The following is a 21770-nucleotide window of genomic DNA, read 5'->3' on the forward strand; positions in this document are numbered from 1 at the left end:
TGGAGAACTCCACTCTTTCAGTTTTGAGGAGACCACTCGATTCTTTCTGTGCCTTCTCTTTCTCAACAGCCCGCGCCTTCTTTCCACATTCACAGCCACACATTCCTTTGCTTGTGCATGCACTGACGTGCCACGCAGCCCCAAGGTCATCGAAAAGTTGATTTCTTGGATGAAGGTCGCTGCAGCTATCTTGCGGAGCAGCGAGAAAAATAATTCAAGCTACATTTGTACCCTGGTTCTAAATATATTGCGAGAAGCATTCCAAAACCCATGGAGTAAGGAACCTGTCCCCAAGTGTAAACAATAAAAAAGCTGAGAACTGCGTCCTCCAAGTCTATGCTACATGTTTGCCATTTATTTCTACTGTAGCGTAACTAGCAGCGAACTTACTCAACATTTTTGTTTCTGAAGCTTCAGATTTTCAATCATTTGTAGTCACCTTATCAAAAAAAAAAGAATAAAGAAAGAATCTAGGTGTAGTACCCCATCTACACTGAACTTCAATGTTTTGATTGCTTCATGTGCCTCAAAAGTTGAACTCTTCAGTTAATTGTAATGGTGGTAAAAAAAAGGCTGCAGTACATAATTCTGGTCAGGCAGCAACAAGAATTTCATCACAGCAGCACACAGGTGTAGACTGACATTTTCCTACAGGTTTACGGTTGTGGACCTGGTGATTGCGAAGGCATGCAAACGCAGCTTATATTAAATGCCTAGGGACGAGGGTCTTAAAACTGACCTTTTTATTTGTGGCTAGAATCTCATGAAATTTTCCACACAGATGAGTTTTTCTCTCCCGATTTCAAAAATGTAGTCATAATTAAGCTGGTGGTCTTAGATCAAAAGTTATCTTATACCCCTGTCACACGGGCATTTCGAAGGCCCTCGAACCGATAGTCTATCGACTCGAAGGCGATCGAGCGCTGCTACACGGCCAGTTTCAATGGCCATCGACTCAATAGTCTATCGAGTCGCATAGCAGCCCGGAACTCTATCGAGATTTCGAGGGCCTTCGAGCGTTGCCCAAGGTTGCTAGCATTGCTTCGAACGACAACAAACATGGCGGCGCCCTTCAAAGCCGGACCCCTCGCTTCGGACGGAATTCTCGTTGTTGCTGCCTTTTTCTGTCCGCTCACTGGTCAAAAATGGGGCACCGGTCTTTCACTTCGTCTCATCTTGCCTACAAGAAAACGTAGAAGTGATAAATTTGCTTTATTTTTTACTTAGAGTGACGACTCTGCCGCTGCTAGGCCTAAGAGAGTCGGTTTGTTGACAGTAATGGTTCCCGTTTTGACAACCAGATGGCGCCACTAGAGGCTTAGTTTATTTTTGCGTTTCTGCTAGCACACGCTGAACTAAATGTGGGAATGCGCCTGCGTTTAGTGTACGTAAGCGTGCATACGCTCGTGGTACGTAGACAGCATAAATTTATGCTCTTTTCTCACTGTATCTGTGTGCGCCGCGAGCGGCGACTTGGTGCGCACAGCGAGAAGCAGCAGCGGCGCGGCCGTTCGAACTCGCCCGGGCGTCAACAGATGAGAACAGGTCCTAGTTCTTGCGGCGAGCGAATCCGCTTCGCTTGCAGGATTTTTGAACAAGTGTGAACACTCCTTATGACTGCAAAAAAGTGTATTTCCACATTAAGTTTCGTCAATATATTTTTGTTATTTGCGCGAAACCGAACGTAGCGATTGTGGCGCCACACGAGCTTGGCGTAAGACGCGAGAACGATTTCAATGGCCATTGAGATTTGCCGTGTAGCAGCACCACAACTCCCTCGAGTTCGATGGCGATCGAAAATCTCGAAGGCCCTCGACTCGATGGCCATTGAAACTGGCCGTGTGACAGGGGTATTAAATTCTGGAGTGTAATTAGGTAATTTCTTACTCTGATTTAATTAACTTTCTCAGTGCATTTTGTAGCTTTTAATTACATGAATTGATAGCCAGCAAATTCCTATACCTGATGACATTCTTACTTTTTTGTTTACGCCACATATAAATAGCAATTTACAATTAGCTTAACTAGATGCAGTGTAAAATACTGCAACCTTATACTCACGACATAATATGTCTGGAGGAGATGCCTTTAGAGAAAAACGAAGAATGTCATCGAGTATGGGAACTCTCTGGCTATCAATTCATGTAAATAAAAGCAACAAAATGCAATGAGAAAGTTCATTAAAGCTGCGCAAGAAATTACCTAATTACACTCTATACTTTGTAAGATCTAAGACCACCAGCTCAATTATGATTACATATTTGGAATCAGAAGAAAAAAATACATCTGTGTGCAAAATTTCATGATATTCTAGCCATAAATAAAAAAGTTAGTTTCAAAATCCTTGTCCCCCCTTAAAATACACAAGAATATTTACCTGTGTACTGCAGCAGGCCCCCCTTTTGTGCACCGAAAGACATGGCATTGGAAGATGGCCTCCTCGGCACTGTTTCCATGAGAGCAGGTGAAAGCAAAACAGTTCTGCTCGGCGGAACCCTGGATGCCTCTTGCACAGAACAGGATTCGCTGGACCGGAAAACTGGCAACTTCACTGCGTGTGCTGCTTTCATACACCCTGTGCAAGAGAAAACACACACCCTCAAAAATGGTAGTGCAAGGTAGTGCAAAATTCGCTTAGACAGCAAAATTTTAGCACTCACACACACAAAAAAAAAAAGCTGTTGACAAATTTCAAACAAAAAGAAAAGAAAAATGTGCCCTATCAATTCACTGTATAGAGGCACAGTTACACAGGCATCCTATGATTACCATTAGATGAGCAACAATACTACTAGTAGTCGCCAGTAGTACCAGCTGCACCACTAGTGTGCTGCCTGTTCAAGTAAACACTTCTGGAACTGCAACTACAGTTAGCCAAATGTCAACATGTACATTGTCGAGGCTTGCCACCTCACACAAGTTTGCTGCACCTTATATTCAACACATAGCATAAGTCTAAGAAACAAATATTAATCCGTTTCAAGTGAATATGCCATTATAGAACAGATACTGTACCAACATTTAAAACTATACATCAGTTCACACACAAAAAAAGGAAACAAGAAAGTTAACACATTGTAGTTTTCTGCCACTTTGTAATGCAGCATCAATTCTACTTGCACCGACTGAACAAGCACCTTGACATACAGCCAGGGGTAAAACAGAGAAGGGCAAGAGGGTTCTCTGGAGCACAAACTTGAATACAGGGAGAGAGTACTGTTTCTCCATCTTGACAACAGACAGGTCCGCATGTCACAACGCTTGTCAGTGGATTAAGGCTGCCCTTCCTTCTGTTAAGCAGGTATGTACTATACAAGTCAGGCACTTTTATTGAGCTTAAAAATGGCTATACCAAACAAATACTGATTCCTGCTAGACAAAATCTGGTGCTTACAGAATGCACTATGCTAAAACTCCACTCATCCCAGCTTCCCTCGGCAGAATTTCAAAAACTAGAGGGTTCATTCAGACAGCCACTTTCTCTTCCGCCCCATCACTGTGGGTCGACCAATATCTCTCAAGGGAGAGGGTACGCCTGCTAGCTTCTTCTCAAAAGCAAGCTGGCAGCAATGCGGGCTGCTGCACTCTATATAGATCTGTGCCAGCACAGTGACAAGGCCTCACCTCTTTGCAAACTGACCTTTCACAGCATTGAAAACATCCATCAATTTAAAAAAAATGCTTGAAATGACCAAAGCTTTTCTTCGTTCGCCTCATTTACGATCATGAGGTTTGACATAAAGCATTCTACAGGGGTTCTCATTCACTGACCTCAAGGCATGTGATAAGGTCTGTTCCTTGTATGTTCAGCTGTTGCATGCAAGACAGCATGTGCGCACATTGTGCCAAAATAAAGAAAGGTGCATCATGAAAATCATGCGCACTTGCAACGAATAATACACATGACACTGATGTGAACAAAGTGACTCGGTGGCATGCGTGCCCTCCCGCTCTGCCTCGTTCTGTCCTGTGTGCTCTCAGTTACCCGTGTGCTGTGCCTTGGTCGTCCTTGCGTCTTCCTCGCCTTGAGCCACATAACAATATTAAGCAACATGAGGCAAATAATCCATTAATGTTTATCACTTCAGTTATACATTTTGGTTTAACTAAACACAACACTAAGTTGTTCTAGTTTCTGTGGGAGGGACTAGTGGAAACGCCATTACGTGGCATCTCCATGCAATTTTGAAATTCAATTGGCATGTTATTAGCACTGTTATGCATGGTATCATGCATGAAGAAATGGCAAATTCTACAAAGTTGAGCAGACAGGACGCAATCCCCTGCAACAGCCCTGCATTGAACTGATCCACTTTTAGACATTTCGATTGCAGGCCCATGATCATTATTACCAAGAGATGCAAGTCTACTTGGTATGAAGGTGAAGATATAAAGTTGAACCTTAATTTAACAAAACTTGCTGCGTGAAAATTTTTCGATAGCGTAATTGCAAAAGAAACCACACATTTTTTTAATTTTTTTTTTGTGAACCAGCACCGTGTTTTTCTGCCATGGCTCCAATTTAACAAAGTCCTCATACATTGCATGTGCAGACCAGGAGCTTTTACAACAAGCACAAGAGAGCAACACAAAAAAAGAGGAAATACTGGCGACACTTTAGTTTCTGTGTGAGTTTCCCCACATACAAACAAGAGCGCAAACAAAGTGGTCGTTGGGCGCATAAAGGTTGAGTGCAATACACTGCTGTATAGTCTGATGCGCCCATATAAAACACACTCTGGGCATGCTTTTTATTGTGAGCATGTTTGGTATGAGTTTTGTAGCATTATGATAAAAAGCAATAAATGCACGCCACACTCCTTATCGCTCGGGCTCGGCTCGGGCCTCACAAAGTAATACAGCACTGTAAAAGAAACAGCGAGTTTAGCGCTTATAGAACATGATTACCCTGCAAACGTAATACCAGCTCGTGGTGGTTGAGAGCACTAAGCATGACAAACTACAGTTTCCCACTTTTCTCTCAAGCTTATGTCCCTGTGCACCATCTGATGATACTGCTACATGGCAGCCAGCCGAAGAATGAGAAATGAACGATGAACAAGAGATGATTTAATGGCCACTGGCCTAGCGTGAGCGCTCCGTCCTGTGCCACTGTCAGCTTCATCTTCTTCGTCACACTACACACGTCTTCTTCACCACACTAGTGCGACAAAGAAGACGAAGCTGGCAGTGGTATGGGACAGAGTGCTCGCGCTAGGCCAGTGGCCATTAAATCATCTCTTGTTCATCGCATCTCATTCTTCGGCTGGCCGCCACGTAACAATATTTTCATAATACAGTAGAACCCCGTTCATACGTTTTTCACCGGACCGGGAAAAAAAACGTAACAGCCGGGAAAACGCAACAGTGAGGAAAGCACCGAAAATTAATGAAAACAGCGCAGCTTTGACTTGAAACAATTTATTTCCGCAAATTGACCCTAGGACTTTAAAAAATCGAGAATGGTGGATTGCAGTTTCTTTCGCTCGCTGGAAAGAACAACGCGTTTCTCAATAGCAAAGGCCGCATTGCTGTCAGCGTCGCTTTGCGGTGCGGCCACACCGCACGCAGCAGTGCTGTGCAGTTCACGCGCTCACTGCAGTCCACGCTGAAGCGACGTGCACAGCGTCAAGCACTGAAATGTTCGTAGGCTGCTCGCCGCGCTGCTCCGCGTAGGCCGCCCTGACTGCCTGTCGACTGCGTTTAGTACGTCCAGCTTTTCCTCAAGGGAAAGCGCCTTCCGCTTATGCAACGCTATCACGCCATCAAAGCACGATAAAGATGTTGTTGCGACTGAGAGAAGGATGAAAAGGAAATTGCACGGGCCTGTCGACTGGCTCAAGCCGAGCCACCACCGCTGTCATTTGCAGATAGAGGAGAGTTATATAAAAAAAAAAGAAACAGTGAAAGAAAAGAAAAGACGCGCGTCGCAACTGCGGACGCTGGCTGAGAAAAACAGATAAGCGACCGCAGCCGCGCGCCTCCTCCTCACCACCTCCCACGATAAAGATTGCGGCATTCGTTCCGCGTTCGCGAGGCAGATAGCCATCTAGTGGCGGCCTCTCCAACTCGCGTGCGGCTTCTTGCAGCCAGTTCCGTAGCCAAGCCTGGCCAAGACTCGTCAAAAATCAAAATGGCGGTTGGCGCGCATTGCCCGGGCGCTTGGAGGAAGGAAAATTAGAGGAGAGGCCATCACGTGACATTTTGTGAAGCCGGAAACAAGCTCGGCGCCATCTTGTCCGGGCTGACGTCATGCTGACGTTTCGCCGCCGCGCAGATTGCGCGCGCGTTTCAAAGCCAACGAAGGAGCGTGCTACCGCATGGGCACAGGCCCCCACAGGTTTGCATGTACGGGGGTAGAAGTTTTGACAAATGCCATTTGTTTGCAGTTGATGACTTTGTTGTAGAGCAGAAGCTTTTGTGTTGTTGTTTTGTGTTGTTGTATGTACGCAGGTGACAGAAACAGCAGGTGACAGAAACAGAGAGGGCCAAAGTGCATATAGTAGACAGCAGCGGAGGGTTTATCTGAAATTTTACACAGGATAACCATTCTAAACATCTTTTTCTCAATGAAAAAAGTCCAAGAAATAAATGTTTAAAATGTGACTGCCCCTCTCCATAAATCCATTCTTTGTAGCATGGCAACATAGCATGTTTCACATATCCACAGATCTAGTATTGTGCATAATATATATTACCGTAGCTTTTCAGACTTCTAGAAGTTTAGGAGTACCCAGTGGCTGCAGTATAAGTTTCGCGGTGTTGTGCATCATTTCAATGCCGTGTTTCATGTTTAATATGTGCAGAGCTGCAGCTGTACGCACCGCTTTTCGCTACTTGATGAAATACTAGCTTCTAATGTCACTGCATAGTAGCACACTTTACTCGTGATGACAACACATAAAATGAAAGCTGATCTATTGTACGTAATGATCGAATGCATCAAATTATTTTTCTTCAACATAACCACAGACATCAATGAAATTCAGCGCACATGTGGGTCCTCATTTCACTAAGTACTTTTTACCCCAAAAAACACAATCACAGGACATGGGCACAACAAACACGTGAGAAAAGGACTCCTAATTCAGTTAGAGCTTCGCCTTTTTCGCGCTTCTTGACTATGACATCAGATAGAAAAGCAATTGCAAACCTGCAACAGGAAACCGGTCTAAGCATAGCGCGCGACCAGAAACACAGACTTGGCCACGATATGAACGAATACACTTGAGCCCGGCACGTCCCAGAAGCTAGAGCTCGCTAGACGCTTCAAACGTTACACGCTTGAAACGGGCGGGTAATAAAGTTTCTGCAGTATACTAAGAGCAAAGTGAGCGCAGCTGCATGCTTAGTTTAAAATATCGCTCTCCGCCCATGTCATGGCCCCCGCCGCTCACACAAGCGCAATCGCGAAAAACGAAAATGGCAGTTACACTAACACCAGTGACGATCACTGGAGCGTTGCGAGAACCCGCCTATTAGCAACGAGGATTCACTGCCGATGGAAACGGGAGCGCGAATGGTACACGCACACTGCACGCACAGCAGGACGTGAAACGTCCGCACAATACGCCGACGACCTCTCTAGCGCACGGCGTATTGAATCACTGGTGAACGAACAGCGCGAGTGCTCCTCAGTGAACAGCGGTAGTCTCCCGACGGCTCCGAGCAGTGACGCAGTAGACGAAATGCCCGTGCGATCGTGGTCGCCGAGCACGTTGAAATCAATGCACGCAACAACGAGAGTTTTGCAGCGAATTCCACCTGAGATATGAGTGAACGGCGCCAACGTCAGCCTGTGAGCACGATCAAAAACAAACTCGAGCAGTTGAGAAAAGTACGCCTACGCCGCACCGCAAATGCTACGCCGCGACCGTCTGCTACCGCCATGTTTGCAAGCAGCAACTACGACGCCGTTGCTAAGCTGCCCGGACTAGATGGCCTCCCGATCGCGAAAAAACCACGTGACTTCCTCCACACTTTTCTCCCATGGTCTTGTGTGGAAAGGGCCTCTCCTCTCTTTTTCCTTCCTCCATGCCCGGGCGGGTTCGGGGTGCCCGGCTCCGACGTATCATGCAGGAACGTTTCATCGGCTACGACGTAACAGCGGGGTTCCCAATACATTGGATCCTATGGAAGCTATGCCGGGACCCGAAGAAAACGACGTAACAGCCGGGAAAACGCAGCAGTGAGGAACGTAACAGCGGGGTTCTACTGTATACAGGTGTCAGCTCATGCTCTTAATCCACAATTTTTTAATGCAATTCTCGTGGCAATTTGTTCATAAATGCTTAATGACAATAATCTATTCCCCAAAAGTGTTTTACGGGTCTATACAGTCAATTAGACTGCCTAGAACAGAGAAACCTAGGGTTGACAAAATTCCGTAAATTTTTCAGAAACAAGCAAAACTGTTACACTGAGGTTCTGAACTGCCTTTCCATAGCCAAATGACTATGAACAATAAGCAACAATACTGCAGATGTTACATGTAAACTTCCACTGCCTTGGGTATTTTAATTATAACAAGGTGTGGTATGATATGTTATATAGGTGTAACGTCTCAAAGTGACATCGGATATGAGGGACACTGTAGTGGAGGGCTCCGAATTAATTTCAACCACCTGGGTTTTTAAAGCAGCCCGGAAATAATTTTGATGGTCGTATTCTAATGCAACAAATCTGTACAAGTGATCCTTGAAAGTACTGAAGTCAAATTTTAAAGCTCTGCGTGGACTCTATAATAAAATAATTTTAAAAAATTGCTGCTTGTAACCGATTAGGGCAACACCTCACATGTACGCTGTGGAAGTCTTACTGTTTCCTCCCAATTCCCCGTACCACTGTGCTTCCAACATAAATATCATTTCTGAGCCACCAGTATGAAAGTACGTGAAGCCACCCTATTTTTCCTCGAGTGCAACGGATTCTTGCATATTTTGCTGTGCAGTCAGTTTTTTATGGAACTGTGTAAAAGTGAAATCTCAGGTTGCAGGAAAAATGCACCACAGAGGTAGTGGATCTCTTCTGCGGGCAATGTCAGGTAAGGGGTCCAGTATGCCAAAATTCTGGCATCTCTCTTCAAATCACAAGGCCAGTGGCCTGGCAGCTTGAGGTTTTTCGTTGAATATTATTTCAGGACAATTCATTACAACTAGATAGCAGATTTGTTTTGGTAGAGATCTTACTTTAAGGATATATGCACAGGTCAAGAGCGGTTATTCTAATTTCAAGTGGGGGGCCTCATTTGTTTCTACACAGAGGCTGACTATAGCACATGTTCTGTATGCGCTGCACGGGAGACGCAGAACGCTCTGGAAAGAAATTCAAGAACCGCAATATGCCCAGACTGTCGCTCTTCATGATGTCACCAATGACCCGCCTCTTTTCCTTTTTTTTACTTTTTTTTCTTCCGTGCGAGATGGCGCGACGTTGGGACGTCAAGCCAAGCGATGCAGTGAAGCCACTGTTCATTTCGCGGGAGAGCAGACACCACTGTGAAGGTTGCAGTCAGCAGAGTTCTGCTGTTATTTTCGCCCAAAAATTTGCCTCAAAAGTGTAAGAAGTCCTGACTGATAGATTATTTTTGATCTGGCATGAAATCTCTTCGCTACATCCACTGACGTGCTTTTATTGAATTCGTTACAACTGGAGCAAAATTACATTGAAAATGCAAAAATTGGAACAGGAAATTGAAATCCCTTCGTTATGGCCGCTATGTCGCTGTAAGTGGCTTCGCTATAACCGGGCTTGACTGTATGACTTTCTTCATAGATATCTATGCATACAAAGGGTAATTTAGAACCGTTTCTCTTTACAGATGCAGCTATCAGAAGTAGCACAACATAAATTTTGGATGAAAGATACTGCTTTGTTTATTCAACCAGTAGCTTCCAACTGGTTGTTTAGTTGACAAAAAAAAAAAATCTTTTAATAATGCACCAGTTTTCCAAAAGAGTACAGCCATATTAAATGGGATTTCCCAGGGATTGTAAAAACCGCACGAATTATCCAAAAGTCAAATAATGAAATGCGCTCTAAAAATACTGCCGAAAATCGCCTCACATCATAGTCAATTTAAATGGTGACAAAATTGCACAATGGCTGTCTGCTTATCAGTGAAAACTGCCACACAAAGATGAATTTTCAGAGTTCAGTCAATGCTTTATTATGTGTGCAATGCCGGGAGTTTCAAAGCAGAACTGCCCCAGAATAGTAAGGATCTACACAGCCTCTTAAATGGTGACTCATGGCAGCGGTGTAATCTCTGAGTAGGCTTCACCGCGCAAACGGCGAACAGCTTGTAATGAGTGCACAGTTTCAGTGCACAGGAACAACCACGGGGATGGACGCTAGGCGAATGCATATAGGCGGCAGAATTAAGTGCCTTTAAAATTCACTGAAAATATAGCTGACCAATAAAGATTATTAAATTTGTTCGAATTAACTGAAAGAGCGAGTTATCAGAGTTTGATTTATCGTGAATCCACAGTATATATGAACAACACTTGGCAGTAGGGATCTGTGCTCACAGCTGGCTGTAAACTGAGGAAAGCTATGCTTGTTGAGCAAATTTTTCGTTTTCCAAGATCTGCCTTTTAACACACTGTTCCTGCTACTCACAAACATTTTAAGTACACTGTGCTTCACACTAAAGTGTCCCTTTATACAGACTGGTCATTTTAACGTGTGGAACACAGTTTGTGAGGCACTGAGATCTATAGCACAGCTATGTGGGCAATGCCATGCATAGCTGGGTTGTCAGCTATGCTGCACTGTGATGACAGCTTTGCTGCCACTGACACGGCTTACAAAAGCACATCCTGTGTACCCTGTTTTGTCTAGTACAATTCCTAGTGTACTGCGTTAATTCCATTAAAAAAATAAATAAAAACAATCCTTGGTGGCAGAAAATCATCACATGAAGCCTATTACACATACTCTAGCTGCGCAATACATAGCTTGTTTCCCCAATAATCAGGGACTACCCAGCTGTTGAGATGTAGGCTGTTTCATAGCAGAAGGCTTGCACAAGACTGAAGCATCAAGTGTTCACAGACAGCAATATCGGTTTTCCTTCATGTAACTCAATTACTATTCCTGCAAAAGTCTCTACTAGTCTCATACATGCAGCATGAACACCACGGATATATAACAATCACAACAGCACAATACCTCACCCCTTTTGCTCAGTTGCTGTGATGCCTTGCTACTGAGCACAAGGTTGTGAGCTTGATCTGTCATACAGGCTACATTTTAGAGGCGAAATGTGTAAACATGCCTTCACTCAGTTCTGGCGAATGTTTAAAAAGTCAAGATGGCCAAATTTAATGTGAAACCCTCTCCTACAGCATGCTTTACTGCCAAGGTGTAGCCTTAGCACGTAAAAATCAAGTACAAGGAAGGCAGTTCGAAATATGCAATAAGACTGGCTTTACAAGATTTATGAGAAGCAATGCCGCTTAATTATTCACGGTTGTTTGGCACACATAGTACAAGACAGAAGTACAGAATAGTTCTTGTAAACCTGGAGAGACCGGCATGAGGATGTATGCAAAAACTAAAAGCAAAAGAGAACAATACTTATAGGTATCATGTAAGGCCACACACGAACACATGTAGGACCACTGCTTTACCATATTTTTGAAGGATAGACGAAACACATGCTCACGTGACAACACCTTCCGAGTCAGGTGGGACTACCAGTGCCACCTGTATATGCTGCTCAGGGGACTGGTCATTAAGAATGGCCATGTTGTTCTGGATTTCCACCTCACTTCGTGGAGCATTGATGGCTGCACAACCCAAGTAGGCCACTTCTTCAAAAGCCTGCTCACGACCAGACACCTCAGGACCTGCAAGTTCAAAAATAACTAATGCTTCAGCTCCAATCCTTCGTCAGTCAGTCAGTTCCAGCGCCACTGAAAATTGGGTACTATGTTAAGCACTGCTGCTCGGTACACATAACTAAGGGTGTCCGTAGCCCAGCATCACAGAAGAGTATGCAATTAAATGTATCAATGTAATGGAAAGTCAGTTGTTTGACATCACATTCCTCTCAAATCTTTGGGGATTATTGTAGGCAAAACCATTCACATTATAATACAGTGTACAGCATTCGTAAAACAACAATTTACACTGCAAGTCTGACTACAATATAGCTTCTCTGGACAAACAGACTGCCTGGTATCAAACTTAATATGACAATCTACTACATATCTGATGTGTGACCAAGAAGAGAGACATGCTGTTTACAGAGCACCATCTTGGCAACCCACCACCTGTCCGGAACAGCAAGTGCCCTCTCCTGTACAGCATCAGATCCTACCAGGTGATGCGCAGGTAATGTGCCAACAATGTGCAAGGGTGAGCAAAGAGAAAAAGAATAGCAATAGAGGGAGGGAAAAAAAATTAAATTTCTTCTTCCAGTAGGGCCCAGTAGGACCTAGAAGATTTTAAGCCGCCTGGTGGTGTCTTTGTTAAACATTATACCAACTGCCCGTGAGGGAGAAGGCAGAGTTGGTGAGACTGATGCAAGACAAGAGTAATAACGGTAACTCTGACTAGAGCCCTTCGTTCTCAGGTACAACCCGATTCTGTCGATTCTTGTACCCCGAACCCATTTCTTAAAAATCAGGTTTATCCTGATTTCTCCTCGAAAATGCCCCTTCTTCTAGAGAACACACAAGGGCAAGGGAATGAGTTGCTCGTTAAGAAATGTACACATATATGAAAGAGCATAGAGAATGTACGCTTTTCTGAACAAAGCTGAAAAAACGAGCGCTTATACAGTCGGATGAAACTCAAGAACGAAGCGGCAGATGCCCCTCAAAGAAGGCTCTCCAGCCGATTGCGTCAACTGGTTATCATAACACGGCGGTTAATCAGATTAAGCCATGGTGATTCCCCATTCATCTACCACCCACTGCAATTCCACGCTAGCAGGACCTAGAGGATCGGTCAAAGGGGAGAGGGGAAAAATCGATTGATGCCACTGGCTGGAGAGGCTCCTTGAGGGGCATTTGCCGCTTCGTTTTTGAGTAATATCAGACTATAGCAAATTGTTTATTGCTGCAAAAAAAAGGACCCAGAAAAAGCCAAATTATGGAAATTTTTGCTGAATGACCTGACTTGTACCCGAATTTGAACTAACAGCCACAGCCCGACTTTTATCTCCCGAATTCTGGAAAAAATAAAACCCGAAAATGAAAGACCCTAACTACGACCGACAGAGGAGGGTTGTCATTTGCAGCTAGTTTGATGCTAATTACTCCTCGTGGCAGCAAAAAATCATGAAACGGGCTCATAATCGAAGCTGCAGTGCTCTGGCGACTTCAGCAAGAAAAATGGCAACCACACTGGCCAACTTACGTTACATGTCAAACAGACTAGCTAGCATCCTCTACAACTTTCTTGCATTGCTTTTGTGTTCGAAGCGCTATAAAACTTGTTGCAGAGGCAAAATGCCAGCTATTCATAAACATACAGAAACAGTACCATATTTCCCGGTGTACAAGACGCACCTTTGTATAAGATGCACCCCCCCATATAAAAAAAGTTGGTATATAAGACACTTGTATAAAATGCACCTCAAATTACCAGTTACTGCAATGAGACTTGTCTGCACTTGCTTGCGCGGCCATTGCAAAATGCTTCGTGCCTGTGTGGATACTCCTTAACTCCTTCCTGTCCGCGCCTATTCCCATCGATAGCCCGCTATCGATGGTTTCAAGTTCGTGTTTTCCCGCTTTTTGAAGCGTTCCTGGACAACTAGCGCCATCCAGTGTGAAACAAAGGAACTCTTCTTTCAGTTTCGCTTTTGGTTTGACTTTTTCCGCCAAGCGGTGATTTTTGAAGCCCCTCCGGAGTCAGCTGACCGGCGCTCCTTGTTTCTACCATGGCGCTGCTGCTGCGCCGAAACCGCGCGTTTCCACAGAAATTGATGCTCCTGAGAGTTCGTTTTTGGACGAGAACAGCAGCAGTGAGGATTCAGAAGACGACTTCGGCTCTTCAGACTTCAGCACCGACAGCGAAACTGCGTCAGACCGACCCGGAACGTCAACAGCCATGCCTCGGTAAGTTTCGCTTTCTCCCTCGAAATGTTCCGCTTTTGCTGCGTGCTTATCGGAAAAGATCAGAGTGTTCTGAAGGTCATAACTCTTATCTGCAGGGTGTCAACGTCTTTCGGGCGGGATTACTTGCCGCCGGCAGCGCAGAGAGTCGTGTTTTCGGCTCGAAGACAGCCAGGGGTCGACCTCGGCGTTGCGCGCCGGAGTGTCGCACGGCGCTCGGTGACGCGGTCGTCAACAGCTTCATACTTTTTGACGCGCATCGCCAGGAGCATCCCGAAGCGCCAGAATTGTCGAGGACATCAAGATTTGATCAGTTCGCGTTCAGACTTGAATTGATCGAGCAACTCCTCGGATTTGATGAGCCACATCCTGAGGACCCCTATGTTCGCCCTCTGTTTCCGCCTCGTGATTCACCTCAGGGGCTGCAGCACAAGCCACAGAAAATGCAAAGTACCGGAACTGCAAATTGTGCTACGAAGAAAAAAAGGTAGAACAAAAAACAAATGTTTTCTGTGAGACATGTGCGGCCAACCTGTGCGGCCACGGCAACAAAGAACTGTTTTGCGCGGTGGCACGATAGTCACTAGGACTACTGTTTCCTTTCCTAGCTCAGCTAATACTTTTCGCAGCAAACTAAAATTTGCTGCAATGTTGCGTCGATCCCTGTTGTAAAAAATGTATATTTTGAAATTTTTTTATGTGTTATTTTTGTGACGAAACTTTGATGTTTTTGTGTGTTTTTTCTTTGTAACTACAATTTTCTTTCTGATAATTTTTTTTTTCATCTCTTACTCAATAAACATGTTGACTGTGAATAATAACAATGCGAAGAGAATTTCCTCCTCTACAATTCGGTACCATACACTCCTGTACCAAGCAAGTTTTGTTAAAGAAAAAAAAATATTAATGATATGACCTGAAAACCACCATTTTCCCCGCGGACAGGAAAGAGTTAAGCCTGTTTCACATGCAAGCAAAAGCTTCAGCGATTACTGCTGCTGCGGCGTGAAAACCCGTTTCAAGTCACTGCGGCAGCTCGAGTGGCCAAAGCGACGAGGTTCCAACAAGTTGAAAATCTTTCGCTGCAACGAGCCGCTCAATCACTCAATTTGCTCCCATGCATGTGAACCAGCCTTTATGCGGCGTGTAAAGATAAAAAAAAAAAAAGAGAGGCAACGCCACGCCCTAAAACTCTCGCAGAGGCAAAGCAGCTACACTTTATTTTTACTCAAAGCCTTCAAAGGCTTTATCTTCGGACGTGCTATCAAAACGCCTACTGATTGTTGGTGGCAAAGCTGCACATAGGCTTTTTGCACCTAGAATCGCTGCTTTGAGTGTGATTCGCTGTTCTTAGGAACACTGCGCGCTAAGGTCCCCGTATTGAAGTAACATCGTGTTAAAACCGCATGATCACTAGTGACGCCATTTTCTTTTCCATGTGGCTCATTTTATCACAGCTATAGTGCAATACTTGCGGCTGCCCATTCTAAACGGTTAAAGAAGCCTCAACATCAACCCTAATTATTTTGACACCCCCCCCCCCCCAAAAAAAGAAAAAAATGTATATAAGACGCAATGCTGTATAGATCACACTAGCAAAATTTAAAAAAAAAAAAAAACGCATCTTATACACTAGATAATACAAGAGAATCCATCCCCCCTCACTTGTTTACTAGATAATACAGTACAACAAAACGAGAAATTTTTATACTTCTGCACTATACATTAAAAACTGTCTACAAACAATATACTTAGGGGCAGGCATGATTAGGTATAAAGTGGAACACAAAAAACAAAGCCCCAAAAAGCAGACAGAAGAATGCATTATACAACATGACAGTTAGCAGTAAAGTTTGAGAGCCATTAAAGATGTGAGATAATGATGTCTGCACTTTTCTTACTGCCTCTTCAAACTTTTTAATTTAACAAAATATTGCACAGCTCTCTTGCACTTCATTAAAATGAGTTAATGGCTGGGAAAAAAAACATAACAGGGTAGCAGAAAGCCACTATACCAGACTCCAGAGAAGATGATCTTGGCTTGGGTTCTGGCATGGTTTCTTCTGGAGAACTCTCTGATGCAGTCTTCATTTCACCTTCTCCACCCTGGTCATCAGCACCCCGGCCAAGCTCCTGGCAAGAAACAAGCCACTGGTTGACCATAATTCTAAAGACATATCTAACGTCATGCTTGCTAGGTTAAACTGGTTTATGGTTTATTGGTGTTGAGCGTCCCAACTCACTCAGGCCTTGATGAACTCCATAGTGAAGGACTCCGGAAATTTTGACCACCTGGGGTTCTTTAACGTGCACTGACATCACACAGTACACGGGCCTCTAGCATTTCATCTCCATTTAAATTCAACTGCTGTGAGTGGGATTGAACCCATGTCTTTCAGGTCAGCAGCAGAGCGCCATAACTGATGAGCCACCGCAGCAGCCTTTCTAGGGTTAACATGCAGCTGAGTAACATGAGACAAAATGAACACAAAAAAATGCCACAGACAAATCAAACCCCATGGTAACTGCCTTCTACAGGAGCATAGTTGATCCGAATTCCAGAAATGGATTCAGAAATGAGGAAAGAGCAAGAAGCAATGCTCTCTGGAAAAAAGTACTTGCGATGGTAAGCAGTAAAACAGGAACAAAGGGACAAATTCCAAGCACCTGGCTAGCATTACCTGTGCCAGATAGTGCTCAGTGAGTCGGGCTTGAGGTGCACATGCAAAGTGTGCAAAGTGCACTGTAGTGCATCATCTACTACTACTGCCAGGGTTGCGCTTGAATCAAGGCAACAACAAAAAACAAGGGCATGCCGAATATTTCCTTGATTGGAGTGAAGTGCCTTACCAAACAAAAGAATTACTACTTTATTCCCCTGCTTCCTATTAGGTTTGGTAAGGATTTGCTTAGCAGCTGTATCCTGATACAGCTCAGAAACAAAAACAGGTGATGTATTGCACCTCCCACCTTTCTATGCACATGCCTTATGCTGGCATGTCTGTTGACACTGGTAGCAACAGGCATGGAGCATTGCACACACATCCGTGCATTTTCTTCTACAAACACATCTGTACAGTCTTTTCTTTTTTAATTCATAGCACCTCTCCTCAACTAAAGTTGTTACAAGGATAAGCCTATTTATTTGCACTATCTTTTGACGTTGATGATGAATTTTAATGCCGCAAGGGCAGCTTGGCCAAAGAGCACCATGGCACAAGGTATTTTTTGCCTACACAAGGTGGTGTTAAAGAAAAACCCACTGCCCAAGCATTTCATCCCAGAAAAGCCGAGCACCAGACCTGGGGAATGCTTATACCCGTTATAAAATAGTGGGCACGGTCTTTTGAGCTACTGCTGTAGGTTTAGACAGTTGCAATGACTGCAATGCACAAGAGCGACAGGCTCAGCCAAGCATGCGTTATATTCCGGCAAAATGGCCCAGTCTAGCAGCCAGCTCGGGAGCAAGACTCAAATAAACATTCTCCTCAGTGCAGGGCACCGAGTAGGGCAGTGTTCCCAACGCACCCTGTGGACAGGCCCCTCAGCTAGCAGCTCTCCCAGGTGACTCTGCAGCTGGTCCTGGCTGCCATTGCCCGCGATGCTTAGCCGTGGTGCTTCGGGGCAGACCAGCTCATACTCCTCGCTTGTGGCCAGCGAGTCTGAGCTGGCCTCCTCTTCCATGACTGCCTTCTCTCAGTAGGGCTCCATCCCTGCACATAAGCGGACACAGCACCCTTCTGTGTAACATCTGCGGCAGTGCACAACTCCTGAGATAGCTCCCGATTCTGCCTGTTTGTCAGAGGCACTAAAGAAAATGAGCAACGCAAGCTCGGAGAAAGTCAGAATGTTGCAGAGGACACCTTGGGTTAGGCTGATATTTACAATTACTGTAAATCACTGTCCAGCAGCTTATACCATAAAATATTCCACTAACCAAGCATGGAAAAATGTGTTCCACAGTGACGATGCCTACCTATAAGCCATGGTATACATGTTGCACATTTTCAAACTGATGTGCGTGCCTTGCTATTCTGCACGGCATGTGCACACTAGACAATCAGCCGTGTGTGCATGTGTATGTGTAAATTAATAAGCTAAGATGAACAAACTTTCAAAGCACTAGAGCTTTGATTTGGTGTGAAAAATATTTTAACAATGCATTTGTACTGCATCAAAATTGGCACCACTTGCAAAGAAACAGACATCAAGAGCCAGATGAAATTGCTACAAGGCCTGGGATGTTCAAAACATGCACTAATGCTACAGACATTTCATATTTAGCACATTGCTATGCTTCTGCTGTTGGACTGCAGTGAATGCACCGCATATGCCATGTTTGGCTAAATGCACTAACTGGTCCTAGTTTCGTCTTTGGAAATGCTGATGAAATGGCTTTGTGGTTGCGGTAAATGGGCAACGACACCACAGGAGTACATCTTTCATTGACAAGGTAGACAGAGGAGCAGGTTCGCTTGCAGAAAGGCAACTGCGTGAATGTTCCAAAGAAACTTTTGAAAAACTATCCAACCTTCAAACCCAATCGACATTTTAGAAAACTAGTAAACAACAAATTGATGTTGGTAAGTATTACTGCTTGCAAACTGTTATTCATGTCCAGCTCCACTGCTTCACACAACCAGCAAACGCTGAAAGTTATATTCCCAGCAATAACTATTTTAAAATACATTAGTAGCAGTCACTGCAATGTACACTATTCACCAACTACATTCAACACTAGCATGAGAAAGAGCTTTGAGGTTCCAATGATTGTGAACACACATAATTTGTAACATAATGCAGCGATGTTGAGCAGCACTCAACACGCACATTGTAGAGCCGCCAACACAGTGATGAAAACACAGCAACTATCACTGAATAAATATAGGTAGTGGAAGCTGACACTTGATAAAAGAGGTACGGCCTAATAATCACTTATTCATTTATCTAAATGTTTGCATTTTGCTCAATTCCACAACCTCAAAGTAATAAAAAGCTTTCGCTTTCTTTAAAAGCAAAATGTGATTCACAAACTAGCATTTCCAACTTGAATGAAGGGACATAGCAAAGTTGTGAAATATCATGGAAGCTGGTGCATCCAGCACTGTTTCAACAATCCTAGAGAAGCCAGCTTGCAGTTGGAAAGTGGTTGAAACAATCACAAACAAGAAGAAGCCAAGAATCCTAAGGTATGAAAAATTTAATGCTGCACTTCACAGGAACACCCCATAAACAGTTATCCTACAAAACAACAGAAAGGAGAAGCAGCTGCAAAAGCTACCAAGTGATGAGCTGACTGCTTCAGCTCCCACAATCACAAAAGCTGCTATGAATACAAAACTGACAACAAAGCAAAAAGCATACAACGCACTATCCTACAATATTTTACATGTGCATACATTTAATTTAAGCCAATGAATTTGCTGTCAACATACTGTTCCATAGGAATTACTAGTGCTCTGCAGGTACAGTTTGGATTAACTCACTGCTGTCAGCCATTATTACAAAAAATAATTTACCCAAAGTTTCTGTTTAGTGTTATTAATAACATCACAGAGGTCTCAAGTCAAACTTACTAATACATACTTTAACTTTCAAGGAAACAAATATAAAGTCTGCACACAGACTCTACTGCACCACGAAGCTGCTGTACTTCACAAAAACTTGCAGGAATATATGAGCACCAAAGATGACTTTTGCTAAAAATAAAGTGCTTTTGGTATTTTGCAGACTATTCACCAATATCAAATTGAAATGTTTTGCTTTCCAAAGCAACAAATGACAACTTGGGATTGGCTCCTTGCCTACAATAAAATCTATGACCTGCAGGTTGACAAGGGCACCTGCCCATGATAAGTGGTAGCTGCTCTTGATACATGAACCTGTGTGCATGAACTTGTGTAAATGGCAAAAGTTTTTGTCAGTTATTTTTTCAATTTCATGTGCAACGCTTGCAATATGAGTTCATATACCTCACGCGGACACTTTTCCAAGTACTGCTGCAATGCAGGATTTGGAGATAGTGTCAGTGCTGCAAATGTTTAGGGCAGTGTAAATTCTAGTGTGACAGCTGTCGTACCATGCATTTGGCTCAAATACATGTCAGTGGCAATGCTTTGTCCAGTGATTAAGGCACATATAAATTAATCTTAATTTTTATGGCGCAAGGCAGCTATGGCCAAAGAGCGCCATGGCACATGGTATCTTCGTGCACACAAGGTGGGGTCAGAGACCCATTTCCCAAGCACTTCACCCTTAATAAGCCGAGCACCAGACCAGGGGAAAGCTTGTACCCATTGTATCACCAGTGGGTACCTGGCAGAACTGGGGATCGAACCCCGCACCTCCTGTATGCAAGGCGGATGCTCAAACCGCTAGGCCACTGCTGCAGTACACCTTAGACATTTTCCTAACCTAGAAATTTCAAAATTCAGCCTTAACCAAAAAAAAAATTGGACACAACAAATGGTGCTCGTAATAGTTGCATGAACTAAATGGGTCCACTCTGCTTTCTTGACCTTTCGCTAGCAAATAGCATGCGAAGAGACCTACAAAACAGAAAAATAAGGGGAGGCAGCTACAGCCCACTCATTTTAATTAAAAAGAACCATCATGAGCTCAATAAAGAGCACAAAAAAAAAATCGCAGCATATGCACGATGCCAGCCGCTATATTGTCGTTCGCGCAAAAGTTGACAGTGCATTACATTTTGACAGAATTATCCACGAGAGGCGTCTGCAATTCGCTCAAACGTATGGCCCCAGTGATATTGAAAGTGGAAAACATCTTGTACGAACATTGTACGCACATACAAAAATAAAGCGTTTTTCTAAAAACTGGGGTGCTACTCAAACTGTCGTTTTACAATCACTGTAATAACTGACCGCAAGACGTTCAAAGCAAAGCACCAAACCTTTCTGGGAAACGAACTACACAAGACATTACAGACCGCACCTAAACGTCGCCAACATGTCAACGACAACAGACAAGTGAAACTGAGAACGATCGACTAAAAGAAATGCAACACAACCAAGAGACGCAATCAGACTCCGCACAGGCCCCTCAAAGGGTTGTTACACAACATAGAAAGCGTTGTTTATCAGCAGCTGACTACGCTAGCCAATACAATTGTTTTCGGTCGACTGTTGCCAAAACGTCCGCGACAGCTACATGCGATTGACCTCAAGAGGGTCTGGGGGCTACAAACAGCCCGCTAGACAAAACGTCATCAATGCAAAGATGTAAAACTGTAGTTTGAAAACAACGAGAAGCGGCTAGACGATCTGACTGCGAGTTACACCCCTCACCCCTCTCTTCTTCTGGGCGGCTGTGGCCCCTGTCGCAGCATGTTTCATATATTTCCGTTAAGTGGAGGAGCTTTCGCTGCAATATGGCACTACACAGCACAGCTAATAAACAGCGATCGTTGTTAATGACCGCGAAACGATTGAGGATGCGTACTGCAAGAACAATGTTTCCATTCCCTTACCCATCAGCAGAAGCAGAAACGACGGCCGTCGCTTATGTTGCTGTTGCCTGCAAGAGAGTTCGTGCGCCGAAGCTGACGCTTCGTGCTTTTGCGAGAACAGCGCTGCAGGGTGATGCCAAAGGGAAATGATTAAAATTAGAGCAATAGGGTTAGGTGGTGATGCAGAAGACTGGCATGACCAGCCCCCCGAGTGCGATAGATGGCACTGG

General features: G+C 44.1%; 1 protein-coding gene across 1 annotated transcript in view; it reads right to left on the reverse strand.

The window, feature by feature from the left end:
- Positions 1–21770, reverse strand: part of GAPcenA (GTPase activating protein and centrosome-associated) — a 60227-nt gene extending 38457 nt beyond the window's left edge. The window contains exons 1-5 of the mRNA XM_089581613.1: positions 21562–21770; positions 17601–17785; positions 16088–16205; positions 11672–11855; positions 2378–2575 (exon numbers count right to left, since the gene is read on the reverse strand). Coding sequence (XP_089437739.1) covers positions 2378–2575; positions 11672–11855; positions 16088–16205; positions 17601–17756 — 656 coding nt within the window. The 5' untranslated portion in view covers positions 17757–17785; positions 21562–21770. The remainder of the gene's footprint in view (positions 1–2377; positions 2576–11671; positions 11856–16087; positions 16206–17600; positions 17786–21561) is intronic.

Source organism: Amblyomma mixtum, chromosome 3, assembly GCF_055824585.1.
Source record: "Amblyomma mixtum isolate Tamu chromosome 3, ASM5582458v1, whole genome shotgun sequence".
Classification (NCBI taxonomy): Eukaryota; Metazoa; Arthropoda; class Arachnida; order Ixodida; family Ixodidae; genus Amblyomma; species Amblyomma mixtum.